Here is a 23,987-nt window from a genome sequence, read left to right on the forward strand (position 1 = left end):
GAGGACACATTACTATAACCTCGCAATATTTTCTTTTGTTTATTTATTTATTCCATTATTTTTATATAATAACTAATTTGAGTAAGTCAAATATTTAGTTTAGTGGTTTGCTTAAATAAGTGTTAGGAATTCGAATCTCATCTTATGTATATAATAATTTATTGGTCAATAACAAATCTTTAAATAGAGTTCAAATCTGAAACGAATTAGTTCTTAACCTTTTAGATTAAGAAATATAGTGGAATAAAAAAAAAGTTATTTTCATAGAACTTGTATTGAACTCATACACTTAAATTAATGGAGTAATCAAACTATAATATCAAGTGATAAATAATCAATTTTCTCACACTCACATATTCATGTTTTCAATTAGGTAATTGTTCAAACATAATGGGATCCCAAACAAGAACCCATCATCTTCCTATTATTGACTTAACCGATGAAACGCTGAAGCCTGGAACTGAAGCGTGGGTTTCAGCATGTAAAGTAGTTCGAACTGCGTTGGAGGATCATGGTTGTTTCATTGCACGTTACAACAAAATTGGTGAACAGCTTTGTGATTCTGTTGTCTCTGCATTGGAACAACTCTTTGGTCTGCCATTGGAGACAAAGAAGCAAGAGACTAGTCAGAAATTGTTTCATAATTATTATGGACAAATTCCATCTCTTCCATTATATGAATCACTTGGGATTGATGATCCATTAAACATTAAGGGATGCCAGAAGTTCACAAACATCATGTGGCCACAAGGGAATGATCGTTTTTGGTTGGTACCATTTTTTCATGTGTTTATTAAAATTTATGTAAAATTGTTCTATAAATTCTTTTACATTGATATTTAATTAGATGTAGTCATGGGTAAGTAAAATAGTTTTCCGTATAGTACATATGAAAGCATATTGTTTTTTATTATGTGATAATTTTTAACTAATTATATGTTAAATAATAGATATATCAATCTCAAACTCCTCATTTAAAGATATAGATTCAAAGATATTACGTGTAGAAGGATCCAAATTGCACAAACGAGGCACTAATTATTTTTTTTACCTATGAGATATATAATTATTCATATATTTTTGCATAATAACTTTAATTTTCAGATAAATAATTTTTTATATATAGTATGATATCAGAATTTTTATAATAAAAAAATTTAAAATTTAATTTTTAATATCCAAAAAATTTTACCACAAAAAAATTCTTCCATGAAAAAGCATGTTAGATACATAATAATTTATATACCTTTACCTAATTGCATAAATTTTTCGAATAAATAATTTTATTACACAATCTAGGACATCTATTATGGTTTGTCTAACTTGATTCCAAAAGTAACTAGAAGTAACTTATGGTGAAAAAGTTTTGTGCCACTATTACTTATAAGTAATAAAAAAATATTACGTTAATTTTAATAATATTTTTTAAGTGTGGTTAAAATTGTATAACTATCATATTCATGGTGGTAACCATAATGACCATAGCATCCAGCATAAGGTAGATTAAATGTGTGAATTTGTGTTAGCGAAAGCGTGAATGAGTATGCAAAGCTATTGGGAGAAGTAGACAAAGTGACAAAGACGATGGTATTTGAGAGCTATGGTGTCGACAGTGAGCGATGCAATTCATTCATAGAATCAGGAAATTACCTTCTTCGGTGCCTCAAATACAGACCACCAGAGAAGAATGAAACTCATTTGGGAATGCAATCTCACACTGATTTGACTATGCAATCAGTATTGCATCAGCTGAATGGTGTGGCAGGTTTGGAAATCAAAATCAAGAATGGGGACTGGGTGCTTGTTCATCCCTCCCCTTCCTTCTTTCTCGTCATGGCTGGAGATGCTTTCAAGGTGACTCAACGTTTCTTACTCATAATTATGTCAAACTAATTCAATATTCAACCATGATTTGTGTAAATAAAAAATATAAGTATTTACCATTCAGAAAATTGGATAAAAAAATTAAGATATTTAATAAAAATATCTTCTTGTAAAAATGATATTATGAGTCATTAGATAATTCAATCAAATATATTAAATTTTTTATTAGTTGTCTGATTTATAATATCATTTTTATATAAAAATATTTTTGTAGTAGTCGCTACTAAATATTAAACTTGTTTGGTCCTAAAAAAATTTGAGACAGATACATTATTTCAGTATTTCAATAAAAATTGGAGGCATTCATTTTTTAAAAATTAATTGAAATTGACCACGTAAGAGACTAGAGACAGTAATGGAAAAGGAAAAAAAAAATTATGAATGTTTAACCATAATTATAAATAAAAACGAAGATATTTAGAGCCAATACTAATATAAAAAACACAATATTTTCTACAAATAAACTAACCAATAAGATATGGTGTAATTTTTATGTGTAAATTTACATATCAGAAAGTATAAGGATCAGCACTTTAATCAAAATTTGACTAGTATTTAACCAGAAAAAAAAATGAATAATTTTCTACCGTTAGATGAAATCTCACACCATTAAAAGTATTATTAATGAATAATTGATAGTTACAAATCATAAAATCTACTGATCTCCTAACACTTCTCTTCATAATATTTTCTTTAACAGAGAAATGATAGAAATCATTATAACTGGTAAAATTGAATTATTAGGTACTATATTTATTGTAAGAAATTATTCTTATTCTCTTTTTTTTTTATAATTCAAAAACGCGTAATATCTTAGATTCTTTAGAATTATTTGAGACAATTCTATAATTTAGATTTTTGAGACTTATAAATTCTCATAAACCTGTTTCTTGGCATTGAATCTAGAAAAATATTTTAGAATAGTTATTTTTCTGTTATATTACGACATAAATAATTTTTAATAACAAATTTTTAGTGACAATAATATAATGATCATTATGTCTTATTTAATTTATGTTTTTGTAACAATTATATATTTATCGTTATTACTATAAGTTATAGTGGCAATTATATATTTTTTGCGATCGGTTAAAAGATCTTTACCTGCAATTATGTAATTGCCACTAAAATTTTAGCGACAAAGTATAAGATGACTGTTTAATTGTCGATAAATATATTAACAGCTATTTTTATTGTTACTAAAAATAAAATAAATTATCACTAAAAATGATTTTTTTAATAGTGTTATTAAATTAAATAGTTTCTATTTCAAAGCTTGATTGAAAAGTATTCACAGTTATTAAATAAATTAACTACCCTTACGTGATGCGTAATTGCGGTATTGGTACGACAATTATTATTTAAAATTATCCATAAAATATAATCTTTTTCATGGTATATATAGGTTTGGAGCAATGGCAGGATACGTCCGTGTGAACATCGAGTGATAATGAATAATGCAAAGGAAATTAGGTACTCTATGGGGCTTTTCACTTTTAATGGTGACATTGTGCAAATGCCAGAAGAGTTTGTTGATGACAAAAATCCTTTGCGCTATAAACCATTATTTGACCATTTTGATTACCTTCGTTTCTTTGACAAAGAGAAGATCATAGACTCTGATTTGCGAGTCAAAGCATACTTTGGAGTATGAACCTTTTATTACAAAGGGACAATTTCATGCCAATAATGGTTGTATTATTGTGCTTGCTTAAAGAATTAAATTAGTTTTGACAACTATACGTAAGTAAGAGAGCCGTATATTAAAAACTTTATATGGCTAGATAAAAATAATATGGTTTAATTATTCTGTTAATTTCTATAGTTTTACAAAATTTTCAATTAGGTCGTTATACATTTTTTTTAATTAGGTCCTTATATCAATTTTTTTTAATTAGGTTCCTGTTAGCAGTAATTGACTTAATTTAGGGACCTAACTAAAAAAAATTGGTGTAAAAACCCAAATAAAAAGAAAAAATATAGAGACGCAATTAAAAAAAATTTTGGTACAAGAACTCAATTAAAAAAAAAGTATAGAGACCTAATTGAAAATTTTGCAAAACTATAAGATCCAACAGAGTAATTAAACCAAATAATATATATCTCTCTTGCTTTTGATGTCGTTATCAAATATAATTGTCAAAAACTAATTTACGATGAATTTTATATTACATGTGTGAAGTGTGCATGGTTTGAAGTTATCTTAACATTATCGTTGTATCGTAAGATGTATTCTATCGATTTCTTGTAAAAATAAATAACAGGGTATTGTTTTATTTAATAATATCTCTCTTCTATATGAGCATTTTTATGGAGATTATGTTGACGACAGTTAAATTAAAAACGAATAAAGAATCACAATTTATAAATTCAAAGATTAATTTAGTTATTTTCAAAAAATAATAATTATTTTGATGAGAACTGAAAATTTTAAGGATTAAATTAAACATTATTTCCTTAATAAATATATACAACGCCCTTTCTCTAATCTCTTCTCATAGTTTCTAACAAGATTGTACAACATCCAAAGGATTGTACCCCAAACAAAAAGATGGTGATTATTTTACAGGTTTGAATAAATTGTAAACAGGTATAAAAGAATTTTTAAAGTTAACTTAGCCGCTAATTGATTTCATATAAATGTCTGAAAGTGATCTTATAATTATTTGCGATAATAAATATATAATTAATTATATTCATTAATTAATTAATGGCTTGACTTAATATGTTATAAAATTTTAACTTTAAAATTAATCATATAAATACTTATTTGGTGTTAAATTAAAAGAAATTGTAGTTACCAAAAATGAAAAAGAAAACATACGTCCATGATGATGATTATGGACATCAATGGCCAGTGTTGTTATCGAGCAACAGATATGAGTACATTTTATTAATTGAAACACATTTAAAAACACATTGCAACGATCGACGGTTATAATGAGGTGAGGGCAAAAAATAAGAAGGAATACAGCGAGAGAGAAGCACAAAAAATAGCAAGACATTGAATCAAAAACTGAAAAACGAATCTAACTCAGAAATTATTTTAAGCTGTGTAATACCCTAACTACCAAAGCTCGCGCTTCCGGCTGCGCGACTCTGATAGCTCGGACATTACGACGACACTTATACTATTTAATACTAAAATATGAGCCTGTTTGAAACTTTAAACCGCAATACCGCTCCAAAAACACTTTCATCCGATAACATACATCCATAAATACCATACAACTTACAAAACTCATAAAGAGTACATCCATATATATATACAAATATATATATATAAATAATACTACAAACATAATCCAATACAATCCCTATCCCTCTTACAGATTATATCAAGATAAAGGCGAGGGTACAATAAACCATAACTAAAACAATACAGAGCATCTCAACAACAACTAAATAAACTTTTCGTAACTTCTGCGCCCATATCCTGAAAGGGGAAAAATGTAGGGGGGTGAGAACATCATCCTCGAAAGGGTTCTCAGTAGAGGGTTTTTGGGAATTACTGTAATAAGATACGTGAAGATAACCGCACCAGTGATTCATAACCGTCTTATGCCTCTTTTCAAAAACAACGGTTTACAATGAAAGTAAAGTCGGAAATCTTTTCGGAAAGAAGAACCGTTCAATTCTCAAAAACTCAAAAGCCTTTCAAAACGGTTTATCTATGCGGAACCAAAATAGCCTTTCATAATTTTATTCCAAACCAGAAACACAAAACCGAAGTCAATCATCAGTTCATCTCTTTCCAACCACGGCCCTAGGCCCAAACAATCCAACTAACAACCAATCACCACAATCCAACAGAGTCCCAGATGCAAACACAGATAGGAAGTTCAAGCACAAACAAATAGTTATTACAAGTAGAACAGTTAGCAATTAATCACATAGGCAAACCAAGTATAATATGCACACCCAACCAATGTCACACAAATGCATATGATGCATGCTGTCCCTAGTGGCTGATGATATCATCTGTCGGTTATAGAGCCAACCCGACAAGTCCTGGTAGCTAACCATTGGACTGTCCATCTGTCGCGCATCCCCAACTCGAGTTATACTCGTCATAAACTTGATCATAATCATGATCCATATCCATCACCCTCACTGGTGAATATTTACGGGGGCGAGCTCATCCGGGACTTTCACAGTGCCCGGCCACACTTACGACATAGGGTCAACAGAGCTTCGAGTCTCAACCTGGAGCACGTGGTGGCTAGCCACTGCTTCCTCCCAGGGAAACCCTCATCTCCGATAGTGGAAGTGCAAAATCACAATTATCAATAATTCAGCATATACATGCATTCATTCTCATCCATGGATCAACATCCATCTCAGCCATCCGGCTTACGGTTCAGTCCAGAACCAGCCAATATTGATAATCACACAGCCATTCCGGCTCACGGTTCAATCCAGAACTAGTCAATATTCATAATCATACATAGCCATTCCGGCTCATAATAAAACAGCACTTCCACCATTCAAGATCATCAGATTTATGAAATCGGCATTTAAGCCATAAATCATTTTCTCAATTCATTTCACTTTGAAATCAATTTTCAACTCTTTTCAGCCTTGGCTTTAAAGATTTCATTTCTCAAATCATCTCAGGCTCATAAACCACTTTTATTCAAGGTAAATTCCCCTTTTAAAACAATGCCACTCTCGGCATCCTCTTTCCAAAACTTCCATAATCATGGCAAGTTAAAAAGCCTCTTTGAGATATTCAAAATCACCCATCCAACAATGGGATTTTATAACAAAAGTTTCTCGGCAGAGTCCCAAGTCTTTAGGGGAGAATAACATAACTCATTTCGCCAAATTCATTTAAAATCATTAAAACATTGGCTTTCCGATTTGAGTAATAAAATAGGATCTAAGCCAAACCGAGTCACGTAATCATTTACTTCTTTCAAAGCCGTTTCCTTTACCTAGGCAAAACCAGCTTCAACCCCCATGATAAATTCTAAAGCATTTCAACTGTTCAAAATTGTTTTAGTCTTGCAAAAATTCAGAATTCAAAGTGTACTTAAAACCTTTCTCAAAACATTTCAAAATGAAACTTGTCAATAGACATTCAGGTTCTTTCAAAGCCATTGAAACTTCTTTAATTGAAACCCCCAAGTCAAATTCAAAGGCATAAACCCTTTTCACGTTCAAACAGCTTTAAAACACAAGTTTCACCTAAATAACTTTCTCTTGAAAGAGATACAATGCCTTTCTTAAGAAGCAAGACTAAATTACAATTTCCCCTTTTACTAACTCATTTCAAAAGCATGAATCATCCTTTTCTTGATAATTCAAATAAAATAGTAGAAGTCTTTAACTCATCATTTTTCCAAACAACCTTTCAATAAAGACTCGGATTTTATAGAAATTCCAGCAGCATCTCCTCTAAAACTTGGACTTTGCCACCCGGTTCGGGTCCCAACTAAACCGTTCCACAATCCTTTTCAACAGTCCAGAATCCAAAATCAATTCAAAATCAAGCTAAATCCAACAGTCGCCTCATTGGCATATCTCAAGGAAACCATTTCAAAATCAACTCAATATCAACCGATTTAACTCATTTCCAAAACTTTAAAGAATCGGTTCAGCAATAAATCATTTGTCTAAAACCAAGTCAATTAAGTAAACCAGGCTGAATTCAAGAGTACATTCTATTTTTCACATTCCCAAGAAAATTAACTCAAATAAATCCTCAACGGATTAAACTCGATTTCAAAGCTTTAAAGAATCAACTTCAAAACATTACATTTCACAAGCCGCACAACAATTCAGCCAAATCAACATCCATAATCATTCGAGTCAATCAAATAATACATAAGGCAGATACAATCACCAAATACACAATATCTCACATCAGTATCCATATGTAATAATTCCAATACATAAAACACAATTCCATAATCCAAACGTCTCATAGAGTCCTTTACGCCTCAACCCGAACTGACGGCAACCAAGACCTCAGCTCCCAGCCACTTTCGCAATAGCCATCGCAACACTATTCGCAATATATAATAATCAGGACTCAACCCCACGTTATCAAAACTCATATTCCTTAACTGAACACAACAGAATACTAACGCGTGGCTTTCCGAAACATCAATACTTACCGAAACTAAGAAAGGACGGCTGAACCGAAATAGCGGCATTCTCCGGGCCGGCTCGGCAACAGCCCGGCAGCTACCTCAAGCGGCAGCGGCGACAAATTCCAATCACGACATCTGAAACCAACACACAGCGACTATAGTATTCCCGAAATTCAAAAAGGACAGAAACCACAATTAAAACCCTTACCGGCAACCTTTTCCGGCGACAGCAGCAGGGTCTCAAGCGGCAGAGGCTCAGCCCGGAGCTCCGGCAGAGATCCCGGAAGTCACAGGACCATCCCCAGCGGTCAGAATCACAGAGATACAGCTCCCTTATCCGGCAGCGACACCGGCGGCGACCTGAGCCCTTTTCTGATGGTGGCAGCGACAACCGGCGTCCTCAGTGACGATGGAGGCACGGCGGCGGCGCTCCTTCTCCGACACGGCTTGACGGCGACCCTGTGACAGCTGGCCGCGGCGGGTCTGGCAGCACATGCGGAGATTGGACGGAGCGGTTCCCTCCATCGCAGCCTTCTCTTTCTCACCTCTGTTCGTAGTTCATGGTGGTGGCAGAAGCTTCATCCATGGCGACGCTGCAGCACCGGCGACAGATCGGCAGCAAGGTGCGGCTCTACGGGGCGGTGACGCATGCGACAACGACGGTGGTGAGGCAGCAGACGCGACCGACTGGGTGACGGCGCGGTGAAGCTCCCTTCCTCCTCCTCTCTTCAATCGCGTTGCTCCCTCTCTCTATGGTGATAACGCGTGTGGCAGATCCAAGGCAGTCCGGCGGCAAGGCGCGGCTCATGGCACCGTGGACGGGACGACCATGGCGGCGCGGATTGGTTGCAGCATCAACGCGGCCTCCTTCCTCTCTTCCTTCTCTGATTATTTTCTTCCTCAAGCTCCCTCCTCCATGATTTTTTGTTTCTTTTTTTTTCTGAAGTTTTTCATTGAAGAGGGTGAAAGGGTGACGGCTGCTTCTGTTAGGGTTAGGGGTTGGGGAAAATTAGGGTTTCATTTTTGAAAATAAGGGTTAGGGTTACTTTTGTAATTTTAAATAAAAGTAGGGGTAATATAGTAATTAGGAACAAATTTTAACCCAACAAAATTAGTGTATAAAAATATTATTTGCTCATCAATTTCACAAATTATTTTCAATAAAATGCCCAAATCAAATAATTAGAAATAATATACTTAATTTCTTCATTTTTCTAAAATAGCAATATTAATATTTAAAATATTACTTATCTAATCCAAATCACATAAAATCCTTATTATTTCATAACTATCAACTTTATAATTCAAATATAGAAAATAATCCAATAATTGTGAAATTGGATAATAATCATAACTTATCTCAAATCCAATAAATCAAAACTTGCCTTAATTATCTTTAATAAAATAATCCCTGAAATTAAGGCTATAAATAACTGTAGGATTTGAGACTTGATCATAATAAGACTTTTCAAATATTCTGGGTCTTACATTCTACCCACCTTATAAAAATTTTCGCCCTCAAAAATTGATACAAAATGAAAGAAATTCCATAACAGTTCACCTTTGAACACATTTAAGAAAGAAGCAAAAATATCTCAAAATATAATCATATATATGATTTTCAAATACTTTGATTGTCATAAGCATAAGGATGTAAAGGTAGGAGTGTGATTGCAAAGCAAACGTTACAAGATAGGCTCAATGCACAAGGTCATATGATCTCAAAGCTTTACAAAAACTTGAGGTACCAAATAGGATGCAAATCAAGATGGGCATTCACAAAGCAGTAATGACATGGTTCAAACATGTGATAGTAAGGCAAGGCATTAAAGGTTATAAAACATGATGGGGTTAAAACGACGTGCTTAACCTCCGCACACTAATCTCATCTCAACCTCCAAGCTTCAACTTCCCAACCCCATTAAGCACTTTACAATCCTCATATCCGATCATAGGCTAGACAACTGCAAGCCCGTTCGCAAGGAACGAAACACCCAAAATTCATAACGTTGCACACCTACCGCTTCAACTTCCGTATACACATATCACGTCTTAAAGAACTAACGCATCGCGTTACTACGTCTATAAGTCGCACGTGATATCAAAACAATTCTCGAGTCTACTCAGAAGGATACCAAATTTAGAACGGAGAGACAATTGTCAAAGGTAATACTCATAGATTTAAGAGAATGTATCCAATTCCCAGATAAACAAAGACGCTCAAGCAATGAAGTTTGCTAGAAATAAATCAATTGACAACTTCAAAGATAACCCTTGGATCCAAGAAATTCAATAGGACCAATAAGAAGAGAACCAGCGCCTTAGTTTGAAACAAATTCAAATTGAGTCAAAGAAGCATGAGGTTTACAGAAGAGAATATTTCAAATCCAAGACAAAGCTCACAGAACTCAAGAGCATGATTAAAAATACTTTCGAATACATTATTCATGAAAGAGTAAAAAATTTGCGGAAAAAATCACTTTGCAGTCTAGAAGAAAAGTTGAGCAGCAAACATCCTTCAAGAGAGTAGCAAAAGCATAAATGTGGCTTTACTTCAATACAATTCATGTTGAAGTAGATCATGTAGAGTTTTAAAAACAAAATGCACACAAGTTTGGCTAAGAGCTAAAATATTTCCTCAAATATTTTAGAAAGATAATTAGGTGCACAACCTAACCAAAAACAATCATAAAACTCGAAAGGGAATCAAATGCTTGTTCAAAAATTCTCAAAGTCCATATTCAAACAAGTGTGTATGACATTTATAGCATGGACGCAAGAGGAAGTTAAACTCTCTTTAGAAAAGAAATTCCAAGGTAGAAATTTGCTTACAATTTAGTAAAGAAAATAAGTGGTGCGTTACAAACGAACCGATTTCCACTAAACAAGGAAGCTTTCCAAAACTTCATTTAAAACAGCGCATGCCAACTTTAAATTAACTTCGTCAAAATTGAACAATGGTTTCAATCTCAATCAAACAACAAAAATAAATTCCGTTTAGTATTCTTCCAAAGGGAATTCAAAACTTCTTTAAAAAGTTCAAAACAAGACTCCAAAAGTGTTCTTGAAATCACCATCTCAGAAGAACATTCAAGAAGTTTAAGATGTACTAAAAAGGAGTCAAGCCTTGCAAGAAAGGATCTTAAACCAAAATAGTTCAAACAAGATCCACTAGGCATGAGACATCAAATAAGCTTTCAATTGATCCAAACGAATACAAAAGTTATAGAAAAGACAACTCAATCATTAGTAATCTCTCAAGGGTAAGTCTTTGACTAAAAACTCTGGTAGAGACAATGAGAGGATAAATGATGCACTATTTTGAAACGAATCAAACTTACTCATATAAGAATGAGATTCACAAAAAGGAAAAACTAGGATCAATGGCAATATTCACAAGATGTAAAAGATCAGTTAAAAACAAAGTCAAGCATGACATTCATGGAGATGGAAGGCTTAAGGAAGACTTTAGTCCGTTCGTAAGAAGAAAGCCATGAGTCCAACATTTTCAAAAGAACAACAATGGCATAAACCATATAGCATGCTAAATCAAACTCAATACAAAATAAGTTAGGTAAAGCTTATCAAATGAAACTCAACCGGGATAAAAGTGAAAAATCTTTCTTTCCAAAATTTTGAAAAATATCCAAATACATAATCAAATGAAGATGTCCATTGGAACTATAGTAAAATTACTAGAAAGTCAATTTACTTTTAAAGTAAGTGCAGTTCTATAAACCAGTAAAAGTACAGTCGAGGTATTAGGCGTAAATAATTGTTAAACTATATAAGAAATCTCAAAGTTTCATATATAAATAAGTATATATCTAATCAACAGCAAATTATTTTTTTTTTATAAAACCTCAAAATTGGCTGCAATCACTGTCAAGTGAGAGAAAAAACTGAATCAACAATTTCTCAAAGAATGGACTCAGAACCAGGAGTTAAAATGCACAGTGCATTAGGATCAGTTTAAAGTCATGTCAGAGAATACAGGGATCAGGAAGAACTCAAACAGAGGAAGATAGATGCAACAAGGATTTCAAACAAGCATATGCACTTAAGATCAATCAAGAAGGCATATGAATAGAGGAATAGAGTTGAAAAAATCAAACTACCTTTCAAGAGGATTAGTAAACAAGAACTTCAAGTTAGGATATGAAAGAACAGGTCGACTCGAATAGAATTTCAAGACACACAACTGAATAGCCTCGAGAAATAGTTTCTAACGTTCCCAAAACCCGCGATTCGCGTTACCCAAAACTCGTATATCATCTATGATAACCCATCGGTGCTTTCATATACATAATTCACTAGTATTAAGCCGGCCAAACTTAATACCAAGAATTATGCAATGCAAGACTAACAGCGTTAATCAATAGATTGTCATGTGTATAAAGCCCTAATTCTCGTCATTCGACAAGACCTAATACATGACAAATACTCAGAGTATGCAATTGAAGCATAGTTGGTCCATTCCTCAGGCTCTACAGGAAGGACTGCTCTGATACCATAACGTAATACCCTAACTACCAAAGCTCGCGCTTTCGGCTGCGCGACTCTGATAGCTCGGACATTACGACGACACTTATACTATTTAATACTAAAATATGAGCCTGTTTGAAACTTTAAACCGCAATACCGCTCCAAAAACACTTTCATCCAATAACATACATCCATAAATACCATACAACTTACAAAACTCATAAAGAGTACATCCATATATATATACAAATATATATATAAATAATATTACAAACATAATCCAATACAATCCCTATCCCTCTTACAGATTATATCAAGATAAAGGCGAGGGTACAATAAACCATAACTAAAATAATACAGAGCATCTCAACAACAACTAAATAAACTCTTCGTAACTTCTGCGCCCATATCCTGAAAGGGGAAAAATGTAGGGGGGTGAGAACATCATCCTCGAAAGGGTTCTCAGTAGAGGGTTTTTGGGAATTACTGTAATAAGATACGTGAAGATAACCGCACCAGTGATTCATAACCGTCTTATGCCTCTTTTCAAAAACAACGGTTTACAATGAAAGTAAAGTCGGAAATCTTTTCGGAAAGAAGAACCATTCAATTCTCAAAAACTCAAAAGCCTTTCAAAACGGTTTATCTATGCGGAACCAAAATAGCCTTTCATAATTTTATTCCAAACCAGAAACACAAAACCGAAGTCAATCATCAGTTCATCTCTTTCCAACCACAGCCCTAGGCCCAAACAATCCAACCAACAACCAATCACCACAATCCAACAGAGTCCCAGATGCAAACACAGATAGGAAGTTCAAGCACAAACAAATAGTTATTACAAGTAGAACAGTTAGCAATTAATCACATAGGCAAACCAAGTATAATATGCACACCCAACCAATGTCACACAAATGCATATGATGCATGCCTGTCCCTAGTGGCTGATGATATCATCTGTCGGTTATAGAGCCAACCCGACAAGTCCTGGTAGCTAACCATTGGACTGTCCATCTGTCGCGCATCCCCAACTCGAGTTATACTCGTCATAAACTTGATCATAATCATGATCCATATCCATCACCCTCACTGGTGAATATTTACGGGGGCGAGCTCATCCGGGACTTTCACAGTGCCCGGCCACACTTACGACATAGGGTCAACAGAGCTTCGAGTCTCAACCTGGAGCACGTGGTGGCTAGCCACTGCTTCCTCCCAGGGAAACCCTCATCTCCGATAGTGGAAGTGCAAAATCACAATTATCAATAATTCAGCATATACATGCATTCATTCTCATCCATGGATCAACATCCATCTCAGCCATCCGGCTTACGGTTCAGTCCAGAACCAGCCAATATTGATAATCACACAGCCATTCCGGCTCACGGTTCAATCCAGAACTAGTCAATATTCATAATCATACATAGCCATTCCGGCTCATAATAAAACAGCACTTCCACCATTCAAGATCATCAGATTTATGAAATCGGCATTTAAGCCATAAATCATTTTCTCAATTCATTTCACTTTGAAATCAAGTTTCAACTCTTTTCAGCCTTGGCTTTAAATATTTCATTTCTCAAATCATCTCAGGCTCATAAACCACTTTTACTCAAGGTAAATTCCCCTTTTAAAACAATGCCACTCTCGGCATCCTCTTTCCAAAACTTCCATAATCATGGCAAGTTAAAAAGCCTCTTTGAGATATTCAAAATCACCCATCCAACAATGGGATTTTATAACAAAAGTTTCTCGGCAGAGTCCCAAGTCTTTAGGGGAGAATAACATAACTCATTTCGCCAAATTCATTTAAAATCATTAAAACATTGGCTTTCCGATTTGAGTAATAAAATAGGATCTAAGCCAAACCGAGTCACGTAATCATTTACTTCTTTCAAAGCCGTTTCCTTTACCTAGGCAAAACCAGCTTCAACCCCCATGATAAATTCTAAAGCATTTCAACTGTTCAAAATTGTTTTAGTCTTGCAAAAATTCAGAATTCAAAGTGTACTTAAAACCTTTCTCAAAACATTTCAAAATGAAACTTGTCAATAGACATTCAGGTTCTTTCAAAGCCATTGAAACTTCTTTAATTGAAACCCCCAAGTCAAATTCAAAGGCATAAACCCTTTTCACGTTCAAACAGCTTTAAAACACAAGTTTCACCTAAATAACTTTCTCTTGAAAGAGATACAATGCCTTTCTTAAGAAGCAAGACTAAATTACAATTTCCCCTTTTACTAACTCATTTCAAAAGCATGAATCATCCTTTTCTTGATAATTCAAATAAAATAGTAGAAGTCTTTAACTCATCATTTTTCCAAACAACCTTTCAATAAAGACTCGGATTTTATAGAAATTCCGGCAGCATCTCCCCTAAAACTTGGACTTTGCCACCCGGTTCGGGTCCCAACTAAACCGTTCCACAATCCTTTTCAACAGTCCAGAATCCAAAATCAATTCAAAATCAAGCTAAATCCAACAGTCGCCTCATTGGCATATCTCAAGGAAACCATTTCAAAATCAACAGCAATAAATCATTTGTCCAAACCCAAGTCAATTAAAGTAAACCAGGCTGAATTCAAGAGTACATTCTATTTTTCACATTCCCAAGAAAATTAACTCAAATAAATCCTCAACGGATTAAACTCGATTTCAAAGCTTTAAAGAATCAACTTCAAAACATTACATTTCACAAGCCGCACAACAATTCAGCCAAATCAACATCCATAATCATTCGAGTCAATCAAATAATACATAAGGCAGATACAATCACCAAATACACAATATCTCACATCAGTATCCATATGTAATAATTCCAATACATAAAACACAGTTTTTGGAAAGTGCCCCTACCTCAAAACACAATTCCATAATCCAAACGTCTCATAGAGTCCTTTACACCTCAACCCAAACTGACGGCAACCAAGACCTCAACTCCCAGCCACTTTCGCAATAGCCATCGCAACACTATTCGCAATATATAATAATCAGGACTCAACCCCACGTTATCAAAACTCATATTCCTTAACTGAACACAACAGAATACTAACGCGTGGCTTTCCGAAACATCAATACTTACCGAAACTAAGAAAGGACGGCTGAACCGAAATAGCGGCATTCTCCGGGCTGGCTCGGCAACAGCCCGGCAGCTACCTCAAGCGGCAGCGGCGACAAATTCCAATCACGACATCTGAAACCAACACACAGCGACTATAGTATTCCCGAAATTCAAAAAGGACAGAAACCACAATTAAAACCCTTACCGGCAACCTTTTCCGGCGACAGCAGCAGGGTCTCAAGCGGCAGAGGCTCAGCCCGGAGCTCCGGCAGAGATCCCGGAAGTCACAGGACCATCCCCAGCGGTCAGAATCACAGAGATATAGCTCCCTTATCCGGCAGCGACACCGGCGGCGACCTGAGCCCTTTTCTGATGGTGGCAGCGACAACCGGCGTCCTCAGTGACGATGGAGGCACGGCGGCGGCGCTCCTTCTCCGACACGGCTTGACGGCGACCCTGTGACAGCCGGCCGCGGCGGGTCTGGCAGCACAGGCGGAGATTGGACGGAGCGGTTCCCTCCATCGCAGCCTTCTCTTTCTCACCTCTGTTCGCAGTTCATGGTGGTGGCAGAAGCTTCATCCATGGCGACGCTGCAGCACCGGCGACAGATCGGCAGCAAGGTGCGGCTCTACGGGGCGGCGACGCATGCGACAACGACGGCGGTGAGGCAGCAGACGCGACCGACTGGGTGACGGCGCGGTGAAGCTCCCTTCCTCCTCCTCTCTTCAATCGCGTTGCTCCCTCTCTCTATGGTGATAACGCGTGTGGCAGATCCAAGGCAGTCCGGCGGCAAGGCGCGGCTCATGGCGCCGTGGACGGGATGACCATGGCGGCGCGGATTGGTAGCAGCATCAACGCAGAGGTTGGGTTTATGTATGAACTAAGAACCCTCCTCTCAGGAATAGCATTGTTTCCATCAGCTCTCTCATGGTTGTGAACTTCTCTCTCCATGTTGAGGTCTAGAGCTTCCTCAAAATTGTCCTCAAATTCTCCTTCAGATTCCTCTTCTCCCAGTACTCTCTTCCCTCTTGCTTCCCTTCTCAGTCTATGAAGGGTCCTCTCTGGTTCGGTATATGGAGGAGTTGATGTCTCTCCTCTCCTACCTGTCATACAAGAACACAGCACAGGCAACAAACAAGTGAAATACTCTTGGTTAATGGAAGAGTATGGTTAGAGCAATTGAGGAATTAATTCAAACAGTTAGTGAGTCAGTGAGTTAGTTGCTTGAATTTAAAGGCATAAAGAAAGAAAGCATGTAACAGAGTGCAGGAATTAAAATTCAACTAGTAACTTGTACTGAATTAATCAAAATAAATAAAAAAAAAATGCTCAATCTAGTTAACTTCCAATTGGAGAATTGTCAATCGAAAACCAATCCCCGGCAACGGCGCCATAAACTTGATGCGAACATAAACTAGTTATGCTACGATTTAGGAAATTGCACGATCGGCAAAATTCCTTCCGGCAAGTGCACCGGTTATCGTCAAGTAAAAACTCACAATAGAGTGAGGTCGAATCCCACAAGGATTGGTTGAGTGAGCAATTCGGATTAGAAGTGTGTTCTAGTTGAGCGGAATCAAGATTTAGATGAGAATTGCGGAATGTAAAATTGGCGGGAAAAGTAAATGACAAGCAATTGAAATGGCGGAATCTTAAATTGCATGAATTAAAGAGCAGAAGCTAAATTGCTGAAATAAAAAGGGGATGGGGGTGATTGCAAGAATTGAGTTGCAGAATGTAAAGAGAAATTGGAAATCAGAAATGGGGAATTCATTGGGTGTTAGGAGATATTGAGATCTCCGAATCAAAACATGTATATCTCTTCCTCAACCAATGCGTTCATTAAATTTTGCTTGGCAATCTTATATGATTGGATCCCAATCCCTTGGCTCACCAATTCTCTCTAAAAACAAACAAATTCCCAATCCCTTGGTTTAAATGTTCATAAGAAGAGATGATGCTCGATCACTGATTATACCACACAGTTTCATGAACCACAATTTGGTAGGATTACATGTCACAATATCCATCCAAACCCCAATCCAATTCACTGTGAGAAAGCTTCTCTAGCATGAATCCTCCATTCCTTTCCCAAGGTTCCGAAGGATTCCAATTATGGGTAGTTTCTTTCCCAAGACAACTACCCAATGGAATTAGAACGAGAAGCTTTCTAACAAAATTCAAGAGAAAAGATTGAAGAAGAAGATAAACTATTATTGATTCATTGAATTACAATAGAGCTCCCTAACCCAATGAAAGGGGTTTAGTGAGTCATAGCTCTGAATTCAACTACAAAGATATGAAAACTAGCTAAAAATGAAAAGGTAAAAGTTCTTTCTAACTTAAATTCTATCCTATTTATACACTTTCTATATTGAGCTTCTGTTGTGTTTCTTGGGCTTTGAGGCCTCTCCCTGCTTTCCTTTTGCCTTGGGTTTATGATCCATAATCTTGATGAGGTTGCTGATCCAAATTCTGTAACATTCATTGAGCCAACTTAGTGATAATCAAATAATGACACATGACTCAATAAATTGAAATTTCAAACTCATCAATCCTTCAGGCCCAATCCCATAAACCATGATATTCAATTGGGTTTCATACCAGAGTAAGTTTAAGTTAATGTTTGTGCTCAAAGACTAACTTAAACCGCAATATTTTTGGCCCAGAAACCTTTTCCAAGAGTGGCGTTTAAGTTGCAGTTTAAGCTTAAACTGCAGCTTAAACGCCAGACACTTCCAGTGAGGCCTTTTGTAGAAGCACGTTTAAGCTTCAGTTTAAGGTTAAACTGAAGCTTAAACGTGGAAATGGAAGAAGGCAGCCCTGGAGAGTCATGTAGTCGAACACGTTTAAGCTTCAGTTTAAGGTTAAACTGAAGCTTAAACGTGGAGATAGGAAGGGCAGCCCTGGAGGTCGAACACGTTTAACCTCCAGTTTAAGGTTAAACTGGAGGTTAAACGTGGAAGCTTAGAAGGGTAGCCCTGGAGGTGTCGAACACGTTTAAGCTCCAGTTTGAGGTCAAACTGGAGCTTAAACGTGGAAATGGAGAGAGCAACCCTGGAGGGGAAAACTTGGTCGAACACGTTTAAGCTCCAGTTTGAGGTCAAACTGGAGCTTAAACGTGGAAATGGCTCCCTGGTGCTTTTCCCATTCTGGCGTTTAACCTCCAGTTTAAGGTTAAACTGGAGGTTAAACATGGAACTCCTTCCTGAGTGGCATTCTCATTCTGGCGTTTAACCTCCAGTTTAAGGTTAAACTGGAGGTTAAACTTCAATTCCAGCATTTCTTAGCCTTCATGATTCTGGCGTTTAAGCTCCAGTTTAGGCTTAAACTGGAACTTAAACTCCACATGTGATATTCAAGCTTCCTTTATTGATTTTGTTGCTTCCTTGCTTAGCCTCTTCTTCCCTGAAATCATCCAAACAATTGCATCAAAGTCTTGCAAAATTTCATGAGAAATCTTCCATTCATAGCATTCAAGTAATATAACTAAAACTCATGGAATTTGCATTAAAATCATACTGTTTGGATGGTTCATTGCTTTGTTCTTCATTTAACCATTTTTGGTTACTTTAAGCTCAAGAAAATGCATAAAACAACTAAAACTAACAGAAAAATGCTAGTGAAACTAGCCTAAGATGCCTTGGCATCATTAGGGGTTGGGGAAAATTAGGGTTTCATTTTTGAAAATAAGGGTTAGGGTTACTTTTGTAATTTCAAATAAAAGTAGGGGTAATATAGTAATTAGGAACAAATTTTAACCCAACAAAATTAGTGTATAAAAATATTATTTGCTCATCAATTTCACAAATTATTTTCAATAAAATGCCCAAATCAAATAATTAGAAATAATATACTTAATTTCTTCATTTTTCTAAAATAGCAATATTAATATTTAAAATATTACTTATCTAATCCAAATCACATAAAATCCTTATTATTTCATAACTATCAACTTTATAATTCAAATATAGAAAATAATCCAATAATTGTGAAATTGGATAATAATCATAACTTATCTCAAATCCAATAAATCAAAACTTGCCTTAATTATCTTTAATAAAATAATCCCTGAAATTAAGGCTATAAATAACTGTAGAATTTGAGACTTGATCATAATAAGACTTTTCAAATATTCTGGGTCTTACAAGCTGCAATTTTTATTTGTCTTTTTCTTTTCATAGCGGTGGCTATAATGACAAAAGAAAATTACTATAAAGATAATGAGATTTTCAATTTTTGATTTAAAATATTGGAAAAGGGTGTTTAAACATAATTTTTTATTTGAAGTACTGAGAAAGGCGCTGATGTGCGCGTTTTCAATTTTTTGAATTAAATATTTTTTAAATTAATATAACTTGTTTTATTTTTTGAGTTATTAATTTTTTTATTTTTAAATTTTTATTATGATTTTTTTGAAAAAGAATTTAAATTTTAAAACAACTTTTATAAGATAGATAAGATTTTTTGTTTCTTTAATAAACACAAAAATATTTATGTAAATATCAATTATCTTATATTAAAATAAATAAATTAAAAGAAGTTATATATATTATTCTTTTAATTTAAGAATATTTTATATTTTATAATTTATGTTTTCATAACCAAAATTTTACAAATCAGTTCAATTTAAATATACATTATTAGATACTTTGTATATAGCACAATTTATTTAAAGCATAATTTATAGAACAATATATATCATATAAACAAATAGTAAGCAAGTATTCGGCATTTGAATCTTATCTCGTGTATGCAACAATTCATTGGTTAATGACAAACTATTAAATAGAATTCTGGTCAAGAAATATCATAAAAAACAAAAAATAGTGTGTATATATATATATATATATATATATATATATATATATATATATATATATATATATACACGAGATATACTATTTTACTAATAAAAGGTAGGTTTGTATATATAATGAATGGACAACCACTTAAAAATATTTGATAAAACTCATTTTTAGGGTTTATCTGGTGCTTAATTTAGGAGATTTTATCACCTTTTCTCACATTTATCCAAGAAAATAGCATGATTTCATGATTGTCTCCTAATTTGTGCTTAAGTGTGAAAACATGCTTTTTAGGCCTTTTATGTATTAATTTTGATTCACCTTTAATTCCACTAGATGCCTTGATATATTTGTTAGTGAATTCAGGATGGAAAGGCTAGGAATGGATCAAAAGGATGAAGAGAGAAAGCATGCAAGTGGAGAACTCATGAAGAAACAAGGATTTGGGATGCTGAGATCGACGCCCATGCGCAGCATACGCGCACGCGTGGAATGTGAGGTCGCATGGCGACGCGTACGCGGACATGACGCGTACGCATGGATAGCAAATTGTCAAGCGACGCGTACGCGTGGGCGTGACTCACTTAAAGGCAAAATATTGGGGGCGAATTCTGGGCCTCCCAAGCCCAGATCCAACTTATTTCTGTGGCTATTTAAAGTAGAATTCAAGGGGGAGTCAAAGACCTTCCACCATATTAGTTTTAGTTTAGTTTTAGTTTAGAGTTAGTTTCAAAAGAGAGAAGCTCTCTCTTCTCTCTAGAATTAGGATTAGGTTTAGGTTAATTTCTTCTTCTAGATCTAGATCTACTTCTTCTCTTGCTTCAATTTTCCTTTTACTTTATGAATTCTTATGTAGATCTCCATTTACCTATCAATGCAATTCATGATTTTCATGCTTTTTCATGTTTGATTTGGTTTTCTATTATTGATCTCTTGCCATTGTAGTTAGATCTCTCTTTACTTGCAATTCATGTGTTTACCTTTATTGCCTTTTATGTGTTTGATGAAATGCTTCTTTTAGTTATGAGTTAGATTTTGTTCCTCTTGGCCTAGGTAGAGTAATTAGTGACTCTTGAGTTATCTAATTCTTTTGTTGATTGATGATTAGAAGTTGCTAATTGACTTGAATGCCACTAAAGCTAGTCTTTCATTATGATTTGGCTAGGACTTGTGGAATCAAGTTAATCCATCCACTTGACTTTCCTTCATAGTTAGAGGTTAACTAAGTGGGAACAATGGACAATTCTCATCACAATTGATAAGGATAGCTAGGATAGGACTTCTAGTTCTCATACCTTGCTAAGAGCTTTTCTAGTTGTTAGTTTATTTCTTTTGCAATTTACAATTTTTGTTTCTTATTCCAAAAACCCCAAAACATACCTCTAACCAATAACAAGAACACTTTATTGCAATTCTTAGGGAGAACGACCCGAGGTTTGAATACTTTGGTTATTTTTATAGGGGTTTGTTACTTGTGATAACCAAATTTTTGTATGAAAGGATTATTGTTGGTTTAGAAACTATACTTGCAACGAGATTTCATTAGTGAAATTCTATACCATCAATATTTCGATCATCAAAATGGCGCCGTTGTCGGGGATTTGCAAATGTGTGCTTGTTATTGGTTATTGTATATATGTGAATATTGTGAATATGATTGCCTTTTGCTTCTTTGTTAGCTTTTGTTAGTTTTAGGATTTAGTGTCATTATTTTGTTTCTTTATTTTGCCTTTTCATTATGAATTCTCACTTTGGCTATGAGTTTGGTTACAACTCTGTTGTAGGAAGCGGAGGTTACAATGATAATATGCATCAAGGGTAGAACGATCAAAGGTGGGAGGAGCCTCAAGCATATGCTCAACCTTCTTGGCAACAACCTCCTTCGGTCTCATATAGGTATAACTCCAATCCTAATGCATATCAATCTAATGGATGTGGTAGTCCTTGTTGTACATGTCAACAACCACCACCACATGCCTATGAACCACCTCCTCAACATAGCCCTCAACCATACTCACAAGCCCCTTCTTACCAAATACCTTCCTATGACCCTTATCCATCATATAACCAATCACCTTTACCGCACCCTTGTGACCATTATGAAAGAAAATCCATAGGGCCACCGCAATTCCAACACCAATACTCCTAATAATCATACATTCCATATACACCACCTCCATATTTTAACCAAGAAGAACCACCTTCCTATTATGAACCTTTCCTCCAAAATAATGCACCCTCTTATCCACCCCAAACCTCAATGGATGATCCTCTCACCTTATTTCTTCAAAGGCAAGAAGGGATGAAAAGGGAGATACTAGAATTAACGGCCGCCTTGACCAAGGTAGTAAACGGTTCGGTCTCCCAATTCCCATGCACTCAAAGTACTCCCATGGCCACATGTGGAGAATCAAATGAAGAGCCTAACATGAAGGAGAGATTGGAAATTCTGGTGGAAAGTGAAGAATGTTGCTTTGTATTGGAACAATTGGAGGAACCTATGCTTGTTGAAGAAGAGGAAGAAGTGGTTGAAGACTTAGGAGATGTGGAACTGCCATGGGAATCTAAAGTTATAGAAAACCCCTCCAAGAAGATTGAAGTTGATGTTGAGGAGGAGAGTGCACAACCTCCAAAACAATTGTTGAATGAAGACTTGGAAGGAATGAAGCAAGAATTGAGTTCCCATGGTGATAAAGATCATACATCAAACCCCCTTGGTGAAGAATCCTTTGAACTTGAAGAACCTTCTGCCGGTGAATCTGAAAGTAATGTGGAGGTAGATTTCTCCCATCCTCCCATTTATGATTTGAGTGATGGAGAAGAGTTAGATGAAATTGATGAACAAAGGATTGAATTTGAAAAAGTTTGTAAAGAGGTGGAGGTAATCAAGGAAGAATACAAGGGAGTGGAACTTGCAAGACCAATGGAAGCACCTCTCCCCAAGCCATCGCCAGCCATTCTTTCATTCAAGTTGGTAAATCTCTCGTCCTTGAGCTTTAAGATTCCACTTGAATATGATTTGCTTGAGATGGATGGGCAACTTAGAGCTCTTTGTGGCTTTAAGAGAAAAAGGGAGATGGTTAGTGGTTGGCATTGTAAATCAAAGCTCATAATGGTTACATGTTCAAGGCTTACTAGCAAGGGTTGGTGTAGAACTAGATTGCTTGGGTCTAGGATGATGTTTGGTCACTCAATTGAGCATTCATCTTGCTTGCCGCCCACATGGATTAATAATGATCAATTTGAAGATGGGTATAGAAACAAGATATGGGATCCAGGAATACATGAGGATCACTTTTGGGAGCCCTTAGCTTGTGCGAAACTCTATCAAGGCTTGGAGGCATTAATTTTGAATGATGGAGCTTATTGGAAGTCCAAATATTGGCAGATGTTCAAGGAAGAGTTCAAGCACAAGCCACCTTGATGAGGAGCTCCCCATAAGTCCAACTTAAGGACAATAAACAAAAGTGTTAGGTGGGAAACACCCCACCATGGTAACATCCTTTCATTTTTCTCTTTTGTAAATATTGGTAGAATTAGTTTAATTTCAAGTTTTGTTTGGTTTGTTGAGTTTAGTTGGTAGTTTAGCATGTTAAATAAGGTTTGAGAGTGTTTTGGTAGCTGTTTGGAGGATTGAAATGCTTGGTTTGG

At 35.5% G+C, this 23,987-nt stretch overlaps 1 protein-coding gene across 1 annotated transcript; it reads left to right on the plus strand.

Annotated features, from left to right (window-relative positions):
• The first annotated feature begins 312 nt into the window (after positions 1-312).
• Positions 313-4,140, plus strand: LOC107625405 (putative 2-oxoglutarate-dependent dioxygenase AOP1). The gene is made up of 3 exons (XM_088505206.1): positions 313-767; positions 1,527-1,854; positions 3,290-4,140. Exons 1-3 carry the CDS (start codon positions 391-393, stop codon positions 3,536-3,538), a joined length of 954 nt encoding a protein of 317 aa, XP_088361332.1. The 5' UTR covers positions 313-390; the 3' UTR covers positions 3,539-4,140.
• Positions 4,141-23,987: the final 19,847 nt, after the last annotated feature.

This window comes from Arachis ipaensis, chromosome B2 (genome assembly GCF_059453495.1).
Source record: "Arachis ipaensis isolate K30076 ecotype BB chromosome B2, ASM5945349v1, whole genome shotgun sequence".
Lineage (NCBI taxonomy): Eukaryota > Viridiplantae > Streptophyta > Magnoliopsida > Fabales > Fabaceae > Arachis > Arachis ipaensis.